The 26,081-nt window shown below is 39.0% G+C and overlaps 1 protein-coding gene across 9 annotated transcripts in view; it reads right to left on the minus strand.

The window, feature by feature from the left end:
* The window catches only part of CNOT4 (CCR4-NOT transcription complex subunit 4), a 73,630-nt gene that overhangs the window by 27,904 nt on the left and 19,645 nt on the right, over window positions 1-26,081 (minus strand). For all 9 annotated transcript variants that reach the window (XM_040556096.1, XM_040556124.1, XM_040556142.1 and 6 more), the window contains exons 2-6: window positions 12,757-13,000; window positions 5,153-5,350; window positions 2,447-2,533; window positions 1,823-1,924; window positions 540-665 (exon numbers count right to left, since the gene is read on the minus strand). In XM_040556096.1, coding sequence (XP_040412030.1) covers window positions 540-665; window positions 1,823-1,924; window positions 2,447-2,533; window positions 5,153-5,350; window positions 12,757-12,930 — 687 coding nt within the window. In that variant the 5' untranslated portion in view covers window positions 12,931-13,000. The remainder of the gene's footprint in view (window positions 1-539; window positions 666-1,822; window positions 1,925-2,446; window positions 2,534-5,152; window positions 5,351-12,756; window positions 13,001-26,081) is intronic.

Raw genomic sequence — 26,081 nt, forward strand, 5'->3', positions numbered from 1 at the left:
CTGTATCGGTATTTATGGGCTACTATAGTTACCTTCAGTATTATATTTTCAAATGTTTTCTATACCCTTCACAAGCTAAAAGATGTATCAGAATTCAGATAGCACGGTCGAGTCACAATACAATAGTTAAGCCATAACTGACCACATACACAAAACCTACCAGAAAGCCTAGATCTGCAACAACCTCTTTTACAGAGATCTAAAATAACGTCACTTCACACTGGTATGAAGAAAAGGCAAGTAGCTAACTCAAGTTTACTTGAATTCTTGATTAAGAGTTTGTGTTTTTGTCTCAGCAATGTTTAGAGGACTTCTACCCTTTCAAGGCAATGCACAACTAAAAATTTAGCTAACCACACAATTTCAATATCTAACTGGTGAAGCTCTAGCTAGTGAAGTACCTAAGTACCTTTTGTAACTCAAAAATCAATTGTGCAATAACATTCTGCAGAAGACTACGTTATATAAATAAAGGACTAAATTATACACAAGAAAATACATATATGCCTTATTTCACGTGTTTCCTAATTATTATTTACCTGCATTTCTTCTTTTGTGAAACTGGCTGCTTCATCTCCCAGCTCATGTAGATACATACAGTCTGGTTTTGGACACTGCATATTTTTTAGGAAATAACTGCAGTATTTTGTTGTACCTAATGATGCCTGAAGAAAAAGAAACGATTCATTAGCTAAATTAAGCACCAAAAGGTAAGGATGCCATTTACAATAGAAGGAGAAAAAAATACTATATTTACAAAGAAATATAGCATCAAGATTTAGAGTTCTATCATAATGCATTTTTGACGCAGATGGACTAAAAAGTTCATCCGTAAGAAATCCATATGCTTAAGCATTAGATAATTAGAACGTATTTCTATTTTCACATCATCTAAGCAAACACCAAAATAAGAGCCTCAGTAAATATTTGGCTCCTTATGATTATGAATGCAAATAACGAATAAAAGTAGTTATAAGTTTGTATTACATTCAACTGGTTAATATTCTTTAACAGGGTCAGGAAATGAATATTAACCAATTTTCTGTTGCCCATATAAGTGTTTATATAGACACCAAGAAGAAAAAAATTATATTTCCCACAGAGCTTTTGAGAGGCTTTTTAAAAAAAATACTTAAAATCATATGACATCATAGCATGAATTTTAAGATGGCTGAGCACAGACCATCACATCCCATTGATTTTACATACATTATAGAACAAGCGAAGTACAAGTCTGGTAGGAGAAAAATAAACAAGTCTAATCAATGCAAATTAAAAACAAACAAAAAAATAAAAAGCAAGTAAAGACAGACAAGTGTAGATTTCATGACAGCAAGCTTTAGGCTGTTATACAGTAAACCTAGGCTTGACTTTTGGGATATTCTTCCCTCCCAACACACCTCACCCCCTTTTGAATGGGAACAGAATGCTTGAGATAAAGGCAGGCTTACTACTACAAGAACGTTTTGTAAACAGGACATTAACTTGATAGAAATTTTGAGGATGAGAAAAGACTCTGCAGAGGTACACTCCTCTCTAATCTTACTTCATGCGTTTGGACTACAGAAGTGTTCTGTAGAAGAAAATAATCAGGTTTTCACAAAATCTTTTTAAGTTTTACAAAAAAAGCCACAGTGAGAAAGGGGAAGGGGTACATCGGTCTCAAACTTCTGCTCTGAATCTACCTGCCAACCCTAAAGCATCGCATGCTAGAAGCTCACTGAACTTCCATGCTGTAATTAATGGTAGGAAAGTAGATCCAAAAAAAATATGTGCTATACTATCCTAGCACATATATATGAAAATGTAAAAGCATTACCACCTTGAGTGTTCTGCCGTCTACCACCACATTATTGACGCACTGTATGGCTCTGAGAGCATCTTCTGACCGGATGTAGGTTACATATGCGCTGGCACTTGGACCCTAGAAAGAAAACATGCCAATATTTTTTTCCAGACAGACATGAGCATTAAGTTGCTTTTATACTAGCTCACTTCAGAAATTGATACATTCAAGGCCAGACGTTTCTGAAAGTAGACTAAAACAGTTCATGAGAATTTAGATTTGATGTATGAAGGAAACGAAGGAAAAGAAATGCATCAAAATATCCCTTAAGGTTCAGAAAATACTTAATGGTGTTTTGTCCATGAAATGCAAAATAGTGAAAAAATGCCATGTTTCTGCTGCTTTGAAGATTCTCATCCTGTCTCCCGATTTTTAATCTTTCTACTTACTCTGCATCTTCCAATTGAACTTCGAAACTGTTTGGACAATGCCTCAGCTAGTACGATAATTTTGCTTTTGCAATAATATGTATTTTCTTTTTACTACTTTATTTTACTACTTTAATCTACTGCTTAAACAAAAAATAGTTCCCTGGATTCACAGGACAAACACGTATTTTCTCTGTAGGAATAGAAGTCATAAGAGCCGCTACAGTCTTACCTGTGAGCCTGCATATGATGTGCTGTTATTAATGACAACTTTATGTATTTTACCAAACTTCCCAAAATATTCTGGTCGTTTCAAAACCTACAAAAAGAAAAGGAAGAAAGTTAAAGAGGTATATTGGAAAGTTAACTGCACTTCATATGGGACTGTACTTTGTGTACTTAATGAAACCCACATCTTTTCTACAAATGGGAAGACAAACGGATGTAGATTTCTTTTCCACTGAGAAACACAGTTACTTGCAATACAAAGTGCATTGCCACTGCAGTAAAGAACTTAAATGAAGGATATGCTATGTTGTGTTTTATTTTTGTTATTTGAACTACCTAAACTCTGCTCTGGCAATATATATCCCATTCAACATGAAACATTCCTGCATGCACCTATTTTATAATTTGAGGAAAAATCCAGAATCACATGAATTCCAATTTTAAAATAACCACCTTAAACTTGCATTCATATATATTAACTGCCAGAATAAAAACAGCTGAATCCTGACTCACTTGCTCCACACCAAGAGAAGTAGAGTAAATTAATTAACTTGAGAGTCTAATCTTTCAAAAAACTTAAGGCTAAGTATAGGAAAAAATATGACACTTCACAGGGGGCAAGAAAAAGTGTTGCAGAAACAACACTACACTGAAATGTGACTGAATATCACACACCAGAAGGAAAAAAAATCCTGTCCTGCCTTTCACTGCATCAGTTAAGTAATAACTATTTGGGGATCCTATGCAAAGCAGAAACATCTTCAGCATACTAAGTAGCTTTGTTGAATAATGGTTACCTGTGTGCCAATGGAATTGGCAATATCTGAGAGGCTGCTACCAAAAGCCTTTCTTTTTCCTTCCCTGTGATGGGAAGAAGTGACTACTCAGACTGAGCCTATGTAAGCTGAGAGGAAGAAAGGACAATTTGTTTCCCCAACTATATCTTCAGATTTATACTATAATACAGTTAAACTGTACCAATCCAAGAACTTCACCTAACTGCCTTTGCTCCCTTCTTCAGGGAGCATCAACATCTTCAAGATCAGGCAGTATTAATCATGTTGCAAAAGTCCTGTAGAAGTACAGGGCACACTGTACTTTCAACTAGAAACTCTCACTGGTCTCATCTGACTGTTCTTCAGCTGATTTACACTGCTCCTGAAAGGCCCAATGCCACCTTTGGGCACCATTCCAGAGGAGACTGGCAGTCCTAAGGAGAAGGATTTCTTCAAGTGTTTTACAGATCGCACACCTGATAACGTGTCACAACTTTCAAAAGAGTGTGTCAACAGAAGTGGATCCACCTGTACATTCCATTACAATCCACAGACCTATTTTCAGAAACATTAAATAGCAGCCAGTCTCCCCTTCCAAATCATGTTTATTTGTACATGAGGTTTTTTTGCCTGCTTAAGTGGAAAACAAGTTGAAAATACTGAAGCCTTTTTTTTGATCTATCCCATCTCTCTCTTTCAGGCTAGGTTTCTCTGAAATCAAGCTATCTGGGTATTACATACACTGTTCAGTAAATACCCATTATCCTTTGACATATCAGTGAAAATACTGACCACCACATAATCTAATACAACCCTCCCACCTATTATGCAAAAAAGACAATGTGGAACTACCTGAGGTTAAAAAAGAGTTGTGTATATTATTTCCTCTTAGAAATCCACTCTCTAGTCAAAGAAACTTAATGCATTTTTTAGTAAAAAATTGCAAGCAACTGTCAACATTGGCCTGGCTTTGTGCTATTGCAGTTAACTTGCTGCTATATTCTTGTCAAAACTGTAGTGTTTTAGGTTGTATCAGTTTAACTGATTTTTCTTCTTTGCTTCCTATCCTATTTCTTTTCACTAAAAACAGTGTTTTACATTTGTTCTTTTCCAGCCTACCAAAACGTGGCCCATTCTCAGCAAGTCCTCAGAAACAGTCACTTATATCTGAGGTTTCTCCAGACAGTTTAGTCCAATCAGGCGAATTTAACTTGGCACAGCACTTTTGAAGACATCTATTTATCTTGTAGTACATTCCTTCCACATTCTAATTCAAGGTACTCTTACTCATTAGCACTAATTCCATTAGCCATCTGCAGCTGACTGATGATGGAAGTGAAGAAAGCATTATTAAAAATGCTGTTTTTTAAGCCAGTTAAAAACAGTTTTCCCCAAATGAAAAACTTCTTTTTGATGATACAGAGTAGTAAGCCTTTGCTGGGTCCTTCTCTTACTAATTTTTTCTTCAAGTGACATTACTCTTGTGCTCCTTCCTAGGTATACTCCAGCTGTTGACTTTTTATTTCTGTCCTTACAGATCTGTGCTACACATATATTTGTTCTTTATAATCTGAACTGGCTCCAATTTTAGAATAGGCAGTGCATGACACAGCTGCATAGCGCCAGCAGATCTAGCACAGGAAAGTGAGTAACTAAAAGTGTTAAACTCGTTTTAAGCTCAACATCAAGCTTTTTAATGAATAAAAAGAACAGTTTCCTTAAAAATAAAGCATCCATACTCTCAAAAACAAGGACAATTATTTTGGAGTAGGAAGCTCAGTAGTTGCCTTAAGAAAAAGGCATCAGTATCATGGGAATTTTGAAAGCTGTTTTATTTAGTACCCACTACAGACAGACAAGGGTAGGCACAAAGATGTTCCAGTGGTTTCCTGACAGTAAGTTAAAAGCAAGATCTGCAAGTGTGAAGTGCTCACCTCTGGATCTGCTAGGCGTTGAGATAACCCTACCACGAAGACAAGGTTCTTTTGTACAACCCGTACACTGGCCAAATGTTTGCGATTCTCTGATATCTTTTGTTTCCTCTCATTTTGTTTCTGTTTCTTTTCGTTTTTTATCCTTTGCAGCTCTTCCTGGGAGAGTGGTTTGTACACTGCTGGATCTTCTGGGTATGGCTAGATATAACAAATATAATTAAGAACAACACATATAACAAACATTTGAAAATCATTAATCCAGACATTTTAACATATGAATATATTTCTCCTGTTACACCGTTCTAATTGTTATGGCCAGCCATAACGTAAAAGTAGCACACTGAGACCTTTAGAGAGTAGGGAACATCTTGCAAATTTTCACAGAATTCTCCAATTTATGGGTATAATACTGACATAAGCAAGAACTGCATTCTAACTGAGCTGCCTGTTCAGTCTAGTAACACCAGAAGCAGCTGCAACACGACAGCCAACGCATCCTGTTAAGATTTCGCTAACATGGCATAGTAAGTAGGGTGAGAGAGTGCCCTGCATATTTGCATTATGTCTGATACTGATTTGAATACTTAAATGCATTAACAAACATGAATACTAGGAGATTAGAAATCTAAACAAAATTGTGCTTTCAGTGAATGAGGTTTACAGTAACACCATTACATGCCTCAGTCTTTACATGGTTAACTTCTCCTAGCAAAGAGAGGTTTCAGCACAGCTAACTGCATACTGATTTAATAGTGTTCTTGCCATGCTTGTGTGTCAGTTTGAAACTTGAGGTTGTCTTCCCTGCACAAAGGTGCATTTTAACCTCTAAATTATCTACAGATAACTCTACAGACACATCTACAGATAACTCCTCAAACAGACAACGCTAGATTTTAATCTCAAAAGTAACTAACAGAAAGATAAATCTCCGTTGCACAGAAAGACTGCTTTATTTGTGCAGGTTACGTGCCTATTGGTGTAAAGGCACTATTTTAGCCCCATCTTGCAGGCTACAGTGAAATGTTTTCTCTCCCACATTGCTTCTCAAAGCACTTCCATATTCCTTATCCATCTCATGTTTTTTAGACTGAAAAGTTAAATTTCGTATTTCACGTACACAGCAATGCTAAGCACAGAAAAAGGTATATAAAAAACACATTTTTCCTAAGCATTGAAGATGAATTAAAAACAAGAATACAGGATATATGCACTAAAGTAAAGATTTGAGGTAAAGAACTTAAGCTCACCAATATGTTGAACCAAGTTCACTGCCTGTACTACCATAACAAAAGGTTTCAATGTCCAACAAAAATGTACTTAAATTTCCTGACTGTCCTCTGTTAACAGTAGAATAACAAATTAAATGTCATACTAAGCAACCTGAGAAAACCTACAGCAGATAAAAATAAGGGTTAGTTTAAAAGCATGTATTCCCCATACTTGTGTGATGCTATTGAAAGAGCCACTGAGTAGTTCTTAGACCTGATGGTCTGAGTACATCTCCAAACAAACCAAGATCCATTTTAAGGTTTAAGCAGTTTAGTCCAGCATCATTACGCTATACTTGAGACATCTGAAAATACAGTGGTCAACTTCAGCAGACAGTATCAAGGTTAAGCACTAAGTTCCTTGGAACCTTTTAGTATCACAAAGCAATTTAAACTTGTAAGATACCTACTATTAGCTAAAGGTACACACTGAAGACCTTGGCATGAAAACACACTTAAGGACTCACATTACCCTTTCAGAACAAGTTAAGACTATACTGTTCCTCAGAAAGTTATGTCATGCACAAGTAACACTCAATACTTCATACAGATTTCACTTAATGAACATTTAACAATAATTTGAAGAACAAGGATCCACGTTAGTAAGGTCATTTGAGATGAGCTATAGCTGATGATTATCTTGAGCTTCAACACGTGTATACAAGAAGGTATTCAGAGACAGGGTTAATTCCACATTGCTTGACAAAGAGAGCTAATTCAGTTATGATGGTCAAGCTGAGCTCAGGTAAGAATGGTAAGAAAATAAATGCATCAGTACAAGGTATATATAGCTCCAAAAATAAAATAGCTTGCTCTACACCAAGCAATGTGGTATGATCCCTACAGCCTTTCACAGATTGAATTTCTCCTCCAGATTTCATCCTATGCAAGGCAAGGCATTCAAGTGTGTTGCTCCCTGATACTATGGAAGAAATGAAAAATTCATGGTCTTCAGGAGGTTCAGTAAGGCCCCTGAAGACCCGAGAAAACTACAGCAAGCAGTGCCAAAGTTGATCAGCTTCTTTCTTGCCAAGAATAACTACATTAAAAGTATATTATCAAATGAGAAGCATGTTCCTCCTCTGTACAGCAATTTGCTACTAGAAGTCCTGAACAGAAGTCTGCAATCATGCTGGATAACTCGAGCATAAGCCTGAGCAGAATATTTACTTGTCCATAGTAAAAACACTGCTTCCTATTTGTACAGAAGAGCATGAGAACTACCAGGAGGCACTAAACAGCAGTAACTTCAAGAATCAGGGAACAAAAACATCTTCTCAGCAGGTAGTGCAAGACCACCTGATTGAGGATTTTAATTTTTTTATTTGCTACCATGGATAACACTATTTGTTTTAGCGACAGAATAATCAAAAGTTCTCACTAGATACTGTAGTGCTGTATTATACAGAAAGTGTTTCATATGTATGCTTATCACTTCCATGACATATTTAATGCTTTTAAGGAATATGGGTAGTATGGGTAGTTGGGCATCATGACTTTCAGGACCTGTAAACGAATCTATGCACCTCTGAGTCCCAAGACTGAATCAGAACCCAGTTCTAAGATGTGATAAAAGACACTCCTACCTATACATAACGTGTAGCATGATGAGAGATAAGTGACATTGTACATTTAAGGAGGGAAGCAAATACGCATAGAATGATCTTCTCAAATGCTGTTGGTGCTAAGAAAATTTGAGTCTTAAAAATCCCATTCAAAATAAGGACAGGAAAAATCCTGTTTCAAATAAGGACGAAGCCATTCTACAGATAGAATAGGTCAATAAATGGACTTCATCCTCAGAGAGGCTGCTTCCCACAAGTTCATGTACTCAGGTGACAGTTCAACTATGGACAGAACATAAGCATCAAAGGATAGCGGAAAATGACTGTGAAAGCCAAGCAAGGTGGATTGACTATCCACGTATCTCGAAGTATCATTTCACTTGCTGTTTACTCTGTCCAACCCTACAAAACAAGGAGAAGATCACAGATCTTGCAACAGCAGAAGTGGCCATGCCATTAGGCATGACTTTTCTTTAAAAAACACACCTTGGCCAAGCATGAATCTAGTTCTGTTTTGCATGGTGTAGAACAGGGGGTTAGCTGTTCCCAATGGCCAAGAGGCATAAGGTGATACTTGTTTACTGTGACCGATTCCTTAGCTGGTAGAGGATTTGAGATCCAAGCAAAGTAGCTACATCAAACGTTATCAGCATTTATATATCTTCAGATACAAGACACTAAGATATGTCAACATCACAGATTCGCTGTCTAAATTTAGCTGACGCCCTCCACTTCAGTTACACAAATCCTCTTCAGCAAAACCCATGGAAGCCACCTGAACAAGACTGCCAACACGGCAAGTGACCGGGCTTTGTTTACACTAACTGTAAGTTGCTGGTAGTCCTACAAGGAAAAGTTCAAATGTCTCTTCTGTAGTCTCATGTCTTTTATCAGAGATGGCCCTTGATGAATTCTTAGTCTTCCTGACTAAGCTTGTCTTGTAATTTAAGTTTTGTTTTCTTTCAGACTTTTTCCCCACATTTTCCCAATTGTTGAGAGCTGAGCTGGGATTTATCAAGCACTTTGCTTTTGTCATTCCCAGATGGGGTCACATTCCTTCCACACAATGGATGTACCAACATTTCCCAGTTGTTTCCTTGCTACCAAATAGGTTCTGAAATGAGAAATACAGAGAAAGTCAATAAGGTTTATGCATAGCACACAGTATACTTATTACAATAAAAATTAGCAATTTCTAAATACAAATTGTTGCACTAAACTATTCAGTTATGGCATTAAAAGCACAGAAGGAAACAACTGACATTTGACAACTGTGCTCCTTCAGACAGGAGTAGGAGAAAGACACGAACACGCTTAAAACATTTTAGTTTCTTGGTCATAAGTTCACTACTTTATCTCCAATGCAATGTGGTAGGAGGAAAAAGGCTTACTAAGTCAAGGAAATGGAGAAAAATGACAAAGCCATGCTACAAGAACAGCAAGAATATCAAATTATACTATTTGGTGAAGGGCAGAGCAATTAAGATTTAAGTGAAGGAGTTATGCATTTTTTGTTAGTGTTTGGGTTTTTTTTGAAGCCATCCCATTTGGGAGATTTAAAAATGTTAACAACTGACATTAAGGTCTGAGTGCTATGCTCTATTAAAGCCATACAGGTGACTAAAATAATAGACATTATTCATACAAAAATAGTACCTAGGCCACTGAATATTTTAAAGAAAAAACCACCACAAAAAAATCCCTGGCTTTACAACTGAAACCAGTGAGTCTGCTGACCTGTAAACCTGCTTTTGGCTGCAGAAATCTCTTTTGAGAACAGCATATTTTCATTTTAATTTGACTAGTTAGTGATTATTTCACTCACAGTTAAGAAACCAATTGACTGGAAAGAACAGGAACACTTGCTTAGCATCTTACAATTGACTAGACCTACAATTCTGAAGGGGATCAGTAACTTGAGAACAGGTCGGTTCTGTTTAAGGAACCACCTTTTGTCATTAATGAAATAAGCAAAACCGATTTGTGAGTATTTCAAAAGCCACATAAAGCTTACAATGCCTTTAATATGTTCAGACTAACAAATACTAGTTACCATCCAACATTCAACTTCGAGTCACTCTACCCCCTCACTTTCACAATGCAAAGCAAATGTGTGTCTACTACCATTACTAACAGGAGAAAATTCAGGACATGCTAACCCAACTGACTGCAGTCATGTGAACATATTCTGCACATGCATATCTTGAGCTATATATCAGTTCAAGTACGCAGAAATACTTCCTCCTTGGTAGAGAACAATGCAAGATAATACCTTTTCAGTTAGAAGCAAGTTAGAGATGCTCAGGAAAACAGCAGTACATACACAAGGCACAATCAAATGTACAGCACAGACAGCACTCAAGAGTATAGCTACTATTTTATTATGGACTTGTTTCAAAAATCTTCCCCGAATCTTTCAGCCAAAATCCCCAGATAAGAAACTTCATTGCTCCTCTTCATCGACAAGCAACCAAACCATTGGAGACTTTAATTGCACTCACCAACCTTGGCACCAAGAGCAGTTTTCTATTAAGTAATTGCGCATGACATACGCATATGCTTTAATATGAGGCCTTGCTTTCATATATGTATATTCACATTCCATTTCGCAGTAAGAATCCTGCACTAGTATATGCATTATAAACAAGATGTGCCTGTTGAGAGCATAGTACCTACTATAAACTTTCCTACAATAAACATATTTGCAAGAATTTTACTGCTCTGCTATTTTCTGCACTTCAGCATCTTAAGTGATCACAGCTGATGCACACCATCGTTGACATGAATTAGAATGCTACTTAGATCTTTTCCCCAGAAACCTTACTACACACAGACAGGAAATATTTTAAGCACACTACACTCAAAATCACATACCTGGTTCAGACGACACACCACACTTCAAAAGGTGGTTTCTTCAGACTTCTTCGATGCTGCCAGCAGTTGGGTAGCTCAAAATGGTTTATTCCAAGGATCTCAGTGGGGTCTTGGTACCACAATATCTTTGTGCCACAAAAAGGAGTTTACTCCTCAGCCTCCTCTACGTAGACCTTCTACAGTCCAGTGAAATAGCAGCAACTCTACTTAAGAACATCTTGCAATCCACAAATGAAGAAAGTATCAAGAACATAATCCTCGTCTACTGTGAAAGAAGTCTCCTTGCTCTCCTGGAATAGTTGGCGTGCTTCCTTCTGAAGGTAGTACTCATTGCAGCCTTTCTCCCAGAACTGTTTTTCTGATCAAATTGTATCCAACTCCACAAAATATTTGCATATCCAATCACATGCCAAATTATTCCACAAGGTAGTTCAGCTGTGGCTGTATCCGTATGTCAAAGAATCCAGATACCCAGAGGAAGTGAATACCGTGCTGATTCTGTGATTTTTCCAATATATTCCACAAACTTCCAATAATAAATGATCAGAGATGACTGAAACAGTTGTTGGCAAAGAGTAGCATAATAAATCCAGGTACATGAAGCAACTTACACAGACAAGGAAATTCCAGAAATCTCATGTTTGTACCAGCAGAGTAGATATTTGCTTGTACCATAAGAACTACTATAACAGCATGTGTCATCTACAGCAGGTATCATATGTGGAGACCAATTTGGCGATGACAGGTAGATCCTCCTTGTAGATTATACAGCTCAAATACTGCAGCAAATCTGTGCAATTTGTTAACAAACTTATGTTGCTGTGGGATAGCCTTCAAGCTTGCAGAGGCATCCAAACACAGGTTAGCAGCGAGAGCTCTAGTTTAGCCGAAGCTCAAAAGAACAGCAAGAAAATGACTGGAAGTGCTTATAGAAAGCTGTGGCAGTGAATGAAGATAGTGAACTCAAGTAAGATTACTCAGGGTCTGAGAAAGGAGCTGTAACATGAGACAGGAAGCCAAAGGCATAAACTGAGGATAGGATCACAATTAAATAAGAGGAGAAAGAGCAGACGTAAGTAGCTGCAATTAGACAAAGAGGAAGGCCAGGCAAGAAAGTTACAATCAAGGAGTATCGTTAGAATTAAAGAGAAGATATCAAGAAAGAATTTTATACTAAACATTGATGATAAGGAAGTAATAAGGTTAAGCAAAACACTAAGGAGGAAGAAAATAATTCAAAGGAAAAAGTGGCCAACTGCAGTACCAGCCACGTATCAATTAAGAGATAGGGAGAAATTAACTGTGACTCTCAACGTACTACCTTTAAGCATTTGGCAACAAGATCAGAATGCTAGACAAGTAGACTTAGCCTAGATTTTGAGAAGCTTTAAAATTTATCACCATTGGATATATTTTCCAAAACGTTTACAAGTTTAGTGTCCAGAAAAATGGATTAAGAGCTCCAGTGCCACAAAACAAGCAGGTGATTTATAAGCTTGCCTCAGACAGCTCGGCTAGTTTAGCTGAACCTTGGGCCCTCAGCAAACCCCTGATGCTGGAATCCTCACTGTCCTTCCTGAAAAGACTCTGGCAATGCATGAGCACCCCAAATCACAGGACTTTTTACTTTTGGCAGTTCTCCCAGCATCAGCATGCCTTGGTTCTGATCCACAGCTTCCCCTATTAATCCAGTTCTGAATTTAACAAACCAAGACTAGCAGTTGCACAATGGCTTCGACACGTATGCAGACAGAATCTGAAAGATCCAACACCTCACCCTTGAGCTACGCCATTACTAGAAGAATGTTTCCCCGAAGGAAAAGGATGTCTTTGGTACCAACACAACGCAAGAGCCTTGTGATACGTGCAAGGCAAGCCGCTGTTCCAGGATATTTACCTTTCTGCAAGCAGGACAAAGTCCATTCTCATCAGTGCGGATACGATGCCAACAGAAACGGCAGATTTGGTAGCCACAGGTGCAAGGGAAGAAGTTGATGTCATCAATCTCCAGAGGCTCCATGCAAAGGGGGCATTCCACAGGGTCTTCCTTAGCATCAGGGCTGCGAGACATCTTTATATGTTCGCAGAGCAGCAAAAGTTTATAATAACTTAATAGATAAAGAAGGTCAGCACTTGAAAGTCTGCAAGAAAAAAAAGAAGCAATTAGTACTTTTGACAACCTTTGTTTTGCACCTCTTAATATTTCCGTTCTCCACCACTTGCCTTCTCCCCACACAAGTTATCTACAAAAACACAAGCTACCTGCTAATAACTTGAGTCTGTCTTCCCACTTATGAGCCACACAAGTAATATGAAAGATGCTATTGGTGATGTGCCTCCCCTACCTGGATAGGCAAGCACTTTTTTGACTAGCCTGTGTTTCAAGCTGTACAGTCACAAGGAAATACTTGGAGTGTATGATGTATGCTTAAGTTCTGCCAGCTCCTTTTAGTGACTGCTTGCTTCAAGTCTTCTACAAATTCAACTCAGGACTTCAAGTTCAAGACCAATTTATTCCTCCACTCAGGGATTTGGAACAACATTTAGGTCATCCATTCAGACTTTTCAGTGGGGCTACAGAATTATTGAACAGAAACGATGAAAGCTTCTTACACAGAATGGTTCATTTCATTGTCCATCCCATTTTTTTGGTACAGAGACCAAACCTTGAGATTAATTTTTAAATAGTGTTTGCCAAGGTTTATAAGGTATACAACTTTCTGTACGCATCAGACAACTTTTGTCAAGTCATTTATGCTTTTCATCAGCACCTAATTCACACCGAAGTCCAAATATATACACATGCTCAAAGAAAAGCCATCCTAGTTCTAACTAGGGAAGCAGACAGTACAATATTTCTGGATCAGAATTTTGAAAAAGAACTAAAGCCCATGTTTTCTTCAAAATTCACTACTTAAACTCGTTTCTTAAGCTCAATCATTTGAGTATGCTTCCATTCGATTAGTTTAAGAATGAAGAACAAAGAGTTGCTGTCACACTCAAAAAGGACATAGTCCTCACTGAGATATTCAATCAGTTTTGTGTTTTCCCCCCCCTCTCGTGAACTAGAAGTGTGGATATTTGAAGTGGTATCTAGTCTCAGCAAGTCATCTTTACCTGCTGCAGGAAACACACGTGTATAAGGCACCTAATTTTATTATTTCACTTTAATTCTGTACTTCTTCTGGAGATAAAACCACACAACTAGAAACCCCCCTGAAAAGCATGACTGATATGCCAGTTACACCTACAGATACAGCCCTCCTTGCCCTAAGCATTGAGAAATACATGACCAGAATCAACAGCTGGCTGGTCATATTATCTTTAACACACGCGTACCTTTTTACAAATAGGCAAGCTCATAAACAAACTTCAAAAATCCAAAATTCTTTTTCAATTACACCTTCCCCCAAACAGATGTGTTTCCTCTGCGTATTCCTGAGCTTCCTGCACTAATGCTTTGCTCGGTCAGAATTTTACCAAGAAATTAGCAACAAGTGCCATGCTGAGCAAAGTACGAAGTTTCTTAAAGTCAAGCACTACTCTCTAGTTCCCCCTTCTTGCACGCTATTATGCAACTGTATTTAGGATTTAACCACACACACGATCTGAAGTCTCCTCTGCTTTCCCAGTGAGTTTTCCATTTCATTACTTTCCAAAAACATTAGATCACGTACTATCCAATCTTTCCCCAGGCTTTTAGGAGCAAGTCCAGAGAAATTCTTACGTCCACCTACTGGAAGAATGACATTTACTCCCATCCTTGTAAATACAGGTTTTGAGACCAACCCCCTGGCTCACAGATTTCCATACACTGGAGTCTTAGCCTTACACATCTTTGGTTCAGTACTCACGACCAGAAAAAACAGTTCTGTTTATGATCTTCTGACTCTAAACCACTCTTCCTTGCATAAAGTCTATCTTGTAAAGCCCACGAGGTTCCAGTTAAAGTTGGGACCTCTCACGTTACAGGACAGGACCAGTTCAGCATCAGCATGCAAAGCTTGTCCCTGTTCCCCACAGAAATTCTTCTGCAGGTGGCCAGGAGAGAACCCCGAAGAGGAACAGCGCGCACACACGCAACCACAGCACCAAATACACAGCAGGGCAGAAAGAGCATATAGCCTTACACAGAACAGTTGCATTGCAGCCAGGTGTGTTCACCAGCTGATACCAGCAGCCTAGCCTAACTGCAGTTGAGGCTATTCTCAGAGCACATACTGCCTCGAGGTACAACATACAATTCTGGTGAACACATAGCACTACCCTAAAAAAACAGCTTAAAGTCCCATTAAATGCTCACATAAAGTAAGGATGGAGGAACAGATTTTAGATGCAGTAAGCATTATTTTCCTCACGTGGCATGTACTAGCAACAACGCTGTCCTCTTTCTGACCTTCACAGTGATTGAAATCAAAGTGTTAACTCCTACAATAACATAGCAGGTTTTTATTTAATTATCCATGATTTGTTTGGTGGTATATAACAATCACTTTAACCACCTCAAAACCACATCATGGGGCCTTATTAGTGTTTAGACAGAACAGAATCTGGCCTGAAAGAAAGAAAGGATTAGCTTGCCCAGGAGCTCTGTCTTGTTTGTAAAACCCATTTTCATCGGTTGAAGGGTCAGAGGGATTGTTAAAAGGCCACAGCACACTGTTTAATTGCTTGTTATGCATATAACTTAACACACATTTCTACAGCAACCTTTATACCTTTTGCAATGCCTGTATGTGAGTTAAATTTCTTATAACAAACTTCTCACATCTATATAGCAGCAAAACCATTACAACACAAAAATGACATTAAACCAAAGCATGCAATAAACTACACAGATTTTGTTCAAAAAGTTTCAAGTTGGATATGACTTTGTCATAGAACTCCAAACAACAGGTCGGAAAGCAAACAGCATAGTCCGATCAAGCCTGAACTCATTCCACTACACCTCCAGCTACTTTGAGTCTACTGAAACATATCTAATAAATCCATACTAGTACTAGTGCAGTTGTAGTTAGAAGCACAGCTTTGAAGAACTTCAGTCATCACAATAAAACTACTGAGTTATAACTTCCCTATTTGGAATCTCTGCTAGGAAATGTTATCGGTTCATGTGAAAAGAGTGTGACATTAGCTAGTGCCTCTGGGATATGCAGACAAGCTCTAAGAAAATTGCAACGTGATTAACATTTATGAGCTGTTTAAGTTAACACTAAGAGTTCAGCAGCTGCTAGCAATAATGCCAATAGCTTGCTTCAGTCAGTAAATGGCCTGTTATTTTACAGCTAGGAGTAAAGAACAGCTGTATGCCATGTTTCTTGAAACTAAGTGAAAAGCAGTATTTATTTACCTGGGAAAAGACCATTCAAGCATCCTATTTTTCAAGCATCCTATTTAAAGATTCTCTCCAAAGAAGTGTCTCCATTTCAGGAGGCTTTATATACCAGGGACTGTGCACCAGTTCTGCATCAGAACAGTGCTCAGTTTTTCAAGCCCAGAAGAGTAACGTGCAGAGTGAGGCAGCATTAAATGCATTGTTCGTACAAAGCTACCAAGCTACTAGTTTAACTGGTCAGCTCAGAATGAAGTTGTTGGAATAGCCTTAAAGATTAACATCATAATAAAAGTAATGCAGCGACAGCAAGACACAAAAGGCAGAACTACCTGCTGTATTTAATCTACAGTATTTGGTCTTTGGGATCAAGTAACCAGAGATCAATTTAATAGCATCTCAGGAAAAAGGGAAGAAGGTTGTGCACATGTGCATACGCACACACAAAATGCAAGCAGCTAGGATTTGTCCATGCTCTTTCCACAGCACTGACAACTGCAGTCAAACAGCACTCCGACAGCTCCACATCCTGTTTATAGAAGACTGTGCCAAAATATTCACACACACAAGGACGGAGCAAAGGCGGACAACGTCCAGCAGCATCTCTTAGAGCTGGTGATTTTGTAACAGGTAATAACCAGAATAGAGAAACAAGTGGTTGGTACTGTAGAAGGGATAAGGCATACTACTATAAAGTTCCTTTCTTCTCCAAACCAGTATGCAAAGTGAAAAATATTTTTTAACTTTAACACTAGCAGTTATTTCAATCCATTTAGGCAGCGTCTGCATGCTTTCTTTTTCACTTGAGGTGAGCAAATTTAGCTTCCTACAGGTTATCTTCATCTTCATTACTGAGTTTTAAAAGAGGGTCTTAAAGGAGAGCAGGAGGAAAGCACTTGCTTCTTATCCGTTCTTTTTTCATCGAGGACACCTATTCAAGACTTGACAGAAACAGAACCCATCTTCTTATGATAAATACTAGAAGATTTCTACTTGCTAGCAGTTCATTTTAGGAAAAAGTGTTCCTTAATTCCTCTTTCAGGAGGGCAGCTAGCTCCACAGGGTACAGATGCCTTCTTCCTTTATCAGACAATGGGCTGAATCAAGCCTTGCTACTTGCTTTAAGACACTAATATCACAATCAGAAGTTGTCAAAAATCAAGTCAAGATAAGCTTAAGTAAAAGACCCACATCCTAGAAAATATTTGGAGGCCTCTTGAAGGACAAAAATCCAGGCGTGCGTTAGCTAATGTTTCACGTGAAGTTCAAACATACCCGACACTTGAAGGGAAACAGGTCGGACTCTATGCACTGAACCTTTAGTAAAGGTTGGTTAAACTTGCGCAAACAAACTCAGACATTTTTTCACAGCCTTCTATCTTTTGAAACTTGTCAGGCCCTGAGAAGTCTCAGAAATGAGCTGGGGATTCTGCCTGTGTAACTTCACACAAAAGGCAGCCCACTGGAAACTCCCCTCAACACAACGAGGATGGATCAATTCCCTTTTCAAACCTAATCTCTACTGTGATCCTGTTTAAAAGCTGAAGGTAGAAAGGTAGAACATAAATTATAATGGATTACCCCGCTTCCTTGACCTAGCAGAGCAGCAGCTCCCTCAGCACAGCACTCTCCTCCAGGCAGGGCAAGGCAGTGCCAGCCTTTGTTTCAGAAGCCCTCGGCTGGACTAGGTCCTTCCACGGGTACTTCTGCTGGCAGCAAAGCAGCCCGATTTCCTCTTATCTCCTAATGTACTAAAGGCTGTCATGGTGACCACTGCAAGGTTTACATCAAAGCCTTTCAGAGACAGGCTGCACAGAAAGGTACGTTTTTTACTTCTAAGCACACAGAACTGAGGGAGATCCACCAAGCCACTCAAAGCCCCACAGAAAACCTGTGGCAGAGGAAGATCAGATATGCACGTCCCAAAACATGAACCTAGTCACTAAACCTCCTGGCCATGCACACGATTCAGAAGTCTGGGGACCTTCTCCAGGCCATCCCTCTGACACGCTATCTATGCTCACCTGTAATTTTCAGGATGTCTACAGGAGAGCAATCCCTTTCCCTCCCAGCCTCTTAATCCATAGCAACACATGGTGATTGCTTCAGTTCCCTGGTTAGTAACACTACTTCAGGAGACTGGGCAGGAGTGCTGAAAGCTGGCTTTTCCTGACAGGTTTTTGGTACTGTTACTCAGAGCTAAGACACTTCAGTGACAACCAAGGAAGCTCCAGTTCATCCAAGTTAACTCTCAACTGAGACAGAGAAGGTTCACGAAAGAGGCCAAAACTGAAGTCTGAAGATTCCTGTGCTCTAGGCCACCCTGCAGGTGCCTGAGGAGCCCTCTTGTGTGTTCTCAGACTGGTCATTCCTTCTCTTTGTCCATCTCTTTGAATTCTGCCAGCCTAAGCACTTGTACTGTCTCTTGAACCAGCGAGACCAAGAAATAGCCTATTTTTGCTGGCTGATATTTTACCTAAATCAATTCCCTGTCCAGTTCGTCACACAGCCATGCAAAAGCTTACATCAGCACAGCAAAGACGTAGAAATGAGCAACTGGGGATAGCAACTGCTCAAGCAACACATTCAGCAACAGTGCAAAAATCAGCCAAAGAACTCGACTCACAGCTTTCAACACAATGCCCTCAAGGCAGCCTAATAATAAAAAGAGAAGTCAGGTGGCAGCTGCTAAATGAAAGGGGTACTAATCTTTCTCTACAAAAATACTTGGTGTTCACACTGGATTAAGACACTTTTGGGGGCAAAAAAAGTTTTGTACCATAAAAAATGATTTGCCCTGATGTAAACTGAGCCAAGAATTGTTCACTGTAGGCTTATTGTTATAGAACTTGGAGCTTTTATGCATAAAGGGCTACATACTACCAATGACGCATGAATACCTGTTAAGAGATTATTTACTCAAATAAGTAACTTCCTTAAAAAGCATGAACGGAATCAAGGTGTGAAGTTTTATTCAGAAAAAAATAAGCCAAATAAGATTCAGACAAATTCACCACAATAAAACTTTGGATGCAACAAGCAAACGTTATTCTACCATCTAGGCTGATTCATTCATCAAAATTAAAAGCACAAGATTAGGAAATTAATTTATACAGTTACAGGCCATCAATTTCTAATTCATGTTAGAACTTGAACACTACTGTTCTTTATTTTCTTTCTACATGTCCCCATTTGATCTTTTTGTACCTATACCTCCACTACATGTAAATACAACATGCCAAAAGCACCTGGATAATGAATCAGAAGCAGGGTACAGAATTAAAAAGTCAGACACTTCGAAAGCTTGTGTCACAGACAGTGACCATCCAATATGGGAATATATATCCCAGCATGATTAACTTCCATTCCTCAGACCATAAGCAGGAAATGCTTAAACAACAGTAGGAACAAAAGCCATATCTATACAGATGTGCATACAGCAAGTTATGTATCACGAATTATCATGAAGTGTTGCATACACCAGAAACATCACGCAAGAAAAAAGAAAATAGATCTATCACCTGCCATTAAACATGAAGCAAGTTCCAAACCACCCTGAACTCCCTAAATCTCATTACAGATGGGCACAATTACTTCTGTTCTCCTTGTAACTCTGTAAAGGAACACTAGCATTGGAAAGTAGAATATTCTTTCCAAGTCCTAATATACCAGTTTTCTCTGTGTATGCACTCTAGCATATTGTACTAGAATGTAGATCTTGTACAATGAAATCAGAAACATTATCAGACAATGAGAAGGGTATTTTGGCAAAATAAAGCACTTTGTAGAAGACAGAGGGTTTAGAGATTAAAAGCTTTGTTAATGCGTATACATGCAGTAATTTGTGATATGACAGCATTTAATTGTAAAGGTAGTCACTAACGTAATAAAGAGAATTCAACACCAGTGCAGAGTACCCTGGCAGACCAAGTGCTTAATGTTATTGTAGCTGGCTAATGCTGTCCATCTACTCAAGCTCCCTGCAGCAAGGCACAGAGACTTAGTGATGGCAGCTGTATTTCACTGAACTGGACCTCGTGTGCTTAATTGAAGTTTCCAACATCCAATTTTCCCAATGCTCTTACCCCTGAAGATAAAAAACACAACTGACGGGGTCAGGCCACCATGTCAGTTCTACCCTTCCCCTTTTGCCCAGCACTTCAGCCCATTCACCTCCCTCTCCCCAGGAGTACCTCAACTCTTTGCTCATCTCCCAAGCAGCCCTCTCCCTGTCTCCCACTTTTCATAGGTCTTCCTGATGCCATTCAACCCATTCATATTTTCCTAGGATGTCTTCACTCAATAGAGGAAAAACCCAGTTTGCTCCAGGCTCCTGGCTATTGGACTCAGTTTGTTTCCTTCCCCAGTGAAGAAGAGGTAAGAATATGCCATTCTATAATGAAAACATCTTGTGCTAGCTTGTATTAGATTGCATACTTAATAATAATAGCCACTATTCCCAGATCCAATTATAAAAAAAGCTCAATTCTGAAGAGCTTGACAGCCTTTAAAGTGACGACCCAGGAGTTCTCTCTCACAAAAATCACCCTACTTGAAGTTGCAAGACTGTATTAAGACAACAGTTTGCAACATTCTGCCAGCAGCTATCATCTGGATAACTTAGGACTTATTTTTGACCTGCACTTTTTTTCTGACCTGCTGCTCCAGCTGCATTTGTTCATATACGCTTACTATTACAATGAGCTGATCTGAAAGGATGCCTGAAAAGCAAGTTGCATCCTCACTGAAGTACACTCTAACACAGAGCACCATCAATGCAGTATGCTCCAAAAGAAACACATGCAATTTAAAAAAAAATAACACTTGCATTAAAGGACAGCTCAGCTTTTACATTAAAAAGACTCATTTGCATTTTCATGGTGCAGCATGAACAAGATCACTGCAGCATCTTTAGAAGTCAGAGCCCGCCTGTCCAACCATATTCAGTAATTAATACAGTTGTACTACATAAAAACCTTTTAGCCTTTAAATATCCAGGAATTAATATGAAAGTTATCCAAATTAATGAAAAATGCAGCTAAACCTCCTGCAAACATATCTCCAGAGACCATTATCTACTAGATAAATACCTTCTTCAATAGCATAACTATTATCTGTTATTTGCCCCTTGAAGCAGCAGTTACAGAAACCTTCGCTAAGGAAAATGTAATTTGAGCTAAGGCATACTATGCATGACATTCTCTCTCCAGATTTCTACAGAAGTTAAAGTATTCAAGGACCTCTAATTTTTAACCATCTGTTATTTTTGCTCTTCAGAGAACAGTATCTAGTACTCACCGCAGACTTCTGAAGTTATCTTGGAAGTAATATGTAATTTTAACAGTTAATTCTAAGAGTAGGGGGCAGGGGCACAGAAGAGGGGCATAAAAGCTGATCACAGCAAAGAGGCACACACTTAACTGTAGTATTATTGACTATAGACAGGTTCTTTTTGCCCATCAGAATTCCCCAAACGACTTGCAGAAAACTGGGTGTAAGATGGAAGACCGGGTGACACCAGGTTGCGGCTTTTTGTCTCTCCCAGCTGTCTCAGGAACCTTCTAAACTCCTTAACTCTTCCACATGCATTGCGGAGTTGTCACATCAGTATTAAGTGACGACAAAATAGAAGGTTTATCAGCCATATTAGCACTATTAAGGAAACAGTCCTCTCACAACAAACCACATGGCAAGAAGTAAACTTCCTGTTTATCCCTAAGTCGGGTGGGAGATGGGTTCCAGTTCCCCACCAGCCTTGCCTGCAGTTGAGGGCCCCCTAGAACATTATTTATTCTTAATTCCCAACTGCTTCAGATGCTTTTCTTGAACAGTGTATAAGTGAATGGCTAACTCCTTTTCAGTATTACCGAGACATGAATAAAGCAAAAGAATTATTCACTCTGAGGCAGAGATTAACACACTTCAAAAACAGGGTATGGAAGATGCAGCCAATGTTAGTGACAGCCCCACAGCTCCATTCATCAGCAACCTTGAAGTCAGGAAAGCGTAAGAATCTGAACACCACGAGAATCTGAAAAGGGGCAACACATTTTATATAATTCTGATCAAAGTTACGTAGGCGTTTAAAACTCGTCATTAACAACCTTTGTGAAAATGGATGATAAACTAGTGTTGATTTGCTTTCTCCCCAACTTCTCGATTAAGGTATTATTTATTCTAGGCTCCAGCTCCTGGAGTAGTTCAACATTTTCAAGATAGAACAAAAGGATAACTTGACCTTTAGTTATTACAGAGCAACAGACTTATTATGCTGGTTTTGAGTCAGTTTAAGCAGCAAACACGAACATAATATTGGCCTAATTGTTTTCTTAGCAACAGTGATAGGTCTTCCATGTTTTTTCATAACCCCTAAAAAAATAAGCACAAATACTTCAGGCTAGATCGGAGGGGAGAGGAGGACCAAAATGAGGCTTAGATGGAGAAGTCTGCACAGAGGAAGCCTTATGCAGCTCATCTATAGGTTCTGGATGAGCTCTGATTCCAGCTTGAGTGCTTCTGCTGATCTCAAGTAATAATGCAAAGCATTGAGCTCAGAAAAATAAAAACTCTTTGTCAAAGTCCATGCAGTCCTCAGTGCCCACAGCTCCATCTTGAAACTCCCTGGCGGCTGATGCCAGAGAACAGAGGGCTGGCGTGCAGCATTCTGCATGACTAACAAAGCAACAGCCACATACAGCACCAGACTGAACGTGCCTGCTTAGTTTTGTACATGTACATCAAACTTTTTCTCATCATTTTCCCATTCAGAAACTGTGAAGCACCTACACCAATGCCTTCCCTTGGGTCTAGTAGTAGGTTGTACTTGAAGTACAACCGTAACTCCTTAAGGGAAATTCTTACTCTTCGTTTCATCCTGGAATTATGTGGACTCTTTACAAAAAGAGTCAATTATCTTCTGATTCTCCAGGCTGCCGTTTATTCCTGACAATTGAAGGTATTGCTTTGGATACCGTGAAGCAATGAAGCCTGCGCAGGACATCGAGAACTGTGATAAGCAGGACAGAATGAATGATACAGATTTGATATCAGCAAACACGTCTCACTCCTGAAAGTTTCTATAAACCTCAAAAAAGAAGGGAAAAGCACTCCAACATTATACATATATCTATATTGTTTCAAAAGTGTCTCCAGGAAAGCAACGGACAGAATGGCAGAGAGACCTCTCCTCCAGAGCTGAGACTGCTCTCCCCGAAAGCCAGCAGGAGCCACACTCCCCACCGCCCCTTCAAGGCAGTTCCCGTATTTCAGTTGGGCCTGGGAAAGGAACCTCACAGTAGCAGATTGCTGCTACCGCAGCACTTGGCTATAACTGAAGACAGCAAGAGAACAGAAGTGATATGATCAAGAAGTGACTGCTAATCACCTTAAACAGATTCTTGAAAGGGTCCCAAGAGGAACAAACACTACAAGTTAAATTTTGCAACTATTAAACCACTTATTTCTGGAGTTAAAGACATTGTGTAGAAGCAGTTGTGTAACTACTGCCATTCCTTTTTATAAGAGTGCAATAGAAACCATTATTGCTTAGTAGTTTGACTATTGTTTTACTTCTTTTTTTTTTGTACTATGCCATTTAAAATATTTCTATGCCTGAATTGGCTATTCTGCTTTTTAATGAGTGTTTACATATGGCCAAACCAAGATAAATAGCTTCCCCTCCCTCCTTTTAAGAAAAAAAAAATCAGGTAACAACAGTAATTTCTCTTCATGAACGTCACATTTTTTGACTATGCTGTGCTCTACAGCCCACTGGCACAGAGCAGACATACAGTGCAACCAACTACAATATGACAACTTGAACTTCCAAACACAGGTCTGACATGAAATGAGCCGTTACATCTTGTCTAGCTATTACTATATGACTGGGGTGGTGGGAATAAGAGAATCAGAAGAACCCCATGGTTCAAAGTGTTCCTGCTACAGGAAGAACAAAGCTGTGCTATTTTTCTCCTTAGAAGCATTACACTGAAGTTAACCAAGTTGCGTTTTGATTTTTCAAGGAAAACCCTCAGTTTCAGAGAGAGACATCTAGAAACCCGTAACAGACTGTTCATGTGTGAATTGCAATTCGCAGCCACTATGCATTGCAAAAACCTTGAAAATATTAAGCAGTAGTATAGAATCAGAACTCTTGCCTCCACATGTTAGAATATAATCATGATGTGTTAATATACACAGACTGAAAAATTGGCAAAAGTGTTTCCTCAATAACTGTAGATTCTTTATCTGATAATTTTTCTACATACAAGCTTTACTAAGGACAAATGAGGAGTTCAAATTTATAATACCAAATACAATTAATGCTTCATCAGATTATTTTGAATCAAACTTCAGTGAGAGAAATCCTTCAACAAATGCTCCAAGCAAAAGAACAAGTTCTGGTCTACCTTTAATGCTGTTTTGCTTACGAATTTTCCAGGGCTTTTCTCTACAAGTTTAGTTGAGAAGTTACTTGCAGGTTTACCTTCACAGTAAGTCAGAGTCTGTGATCAAAAGGACACGCTGCTCATGTGACAAGAGGAGCACAGCCCTTACCTCCTGAGCCTATACTTAAATTTTTGCCCATGAGTTTATACAGATCCTCTTTAACATGCAGCTCCACAGGCAGACTTTTAAGAACAGTAATTGACAGTAAAATCTTTTCAGAAGGGATTCTGTTTTCTTTCATTAAATGACAAGTACACAATTTTGGTTAGAAAAGTGCTAAGATATTTCAGAGGAAATAAGTGGTTTTAGTGTTTTTGCGTCTCCTCCCCCCAGGTCTACAGAATCGGAGCTATGCTTGTACTTCAGCTGCCAACCAGATATTAAGCACCCAAAGCATCTGTCCATAAACACTAACAGGTCAGATTCTCCAGGTGTGAGCAAGTGATGCAAAGCTTGAAGCTTTCAAGGTTTAGTCTGTAATCACGTCCAATGGCTACACTAGTTAGAGCTAGACAGTCAGCAGGCAAAACAAGAGAAAAATACCCAGCTGTTCATGGGGAGACAAGTCACTGCCCATAAATAAGTCTGAGGAAAGCCACAGATCATGTGGACAAGGACAATTTTGTTTTTTTCTTACATTTCAAAAAGGCTTTCAATGAGGTTCCAGTGAGCTCTCTGAAGAATTTAGGCTGCTTTCAGAAAAGCACCTACCCTGTCATGGATTAAGACTTGATTTTAAAAAGTTGGAAGCCAAGTACAAAAAGGGAAGTCAATGGCGGTTCCACATGACTCTCATCACAGACACCAGTCATTACATTCAGTAGCGATCTGAGATAGTAATTTTTGTCTACTTCTTTGTTCTCTATGCAAAAGGATTTATCTCTAAAGATGATAAAGACGAGGACAGAAATCTGAAGAATCTCATGAAGTTGAGGACTGATAAAAGTAGCACAAGACGCATTGTTCCTAAACGCCAAGCAGCACAAGCAAGGAAAAACTACTACTACATAAGTACAATGATGTGTCAATCCAATTAATTTTAAGGTAGAAGATTTCTGAGCTGTCATAATAACTATGTCCTGTAACATCAGCTCACTAATCAGCCACAGTCAGAAGCCAAACTAAATACAAGGGATTACGAAAAAAGCAGCAAACACACCGCTGTAGAAGTCTACAGAGCACTCACACCCTGCATGCAGGGTAACTCTGCTTTTCCTCACTGCTTGTGGGAAAAAAAATAGAAGGTAGAGAAAGATAAGCAGAATTACCAGGTGTATCAGAGAACAAGACCAACCCACAGGAAAACCGGGTTCTGAGAATGTGAGGCACTGCAATAGGTGGGATGGAAGAGAGAGACAGAGGAGACTGTGCAAACGTTATGAAGCAACAGAAGTGCTTTAAACAGAAGTTAAAACACAAAACAGTCAAATGAAGGTAATATT

This window comes from Cygnus olor, chromosome 1 (genome assembly GCF_009769625.2).
Source record: "Cygnus olor isolate bCygOlo1 chromosome 1, bCygOlo1.pri.v2, whole genome shotgun sequence".
Taxonomy (NCBI): Eukaryota; Metazoa; Chordata; class Aves; order Anseriformes; family Anatidae; genus Cygnus; species Cygnus olor.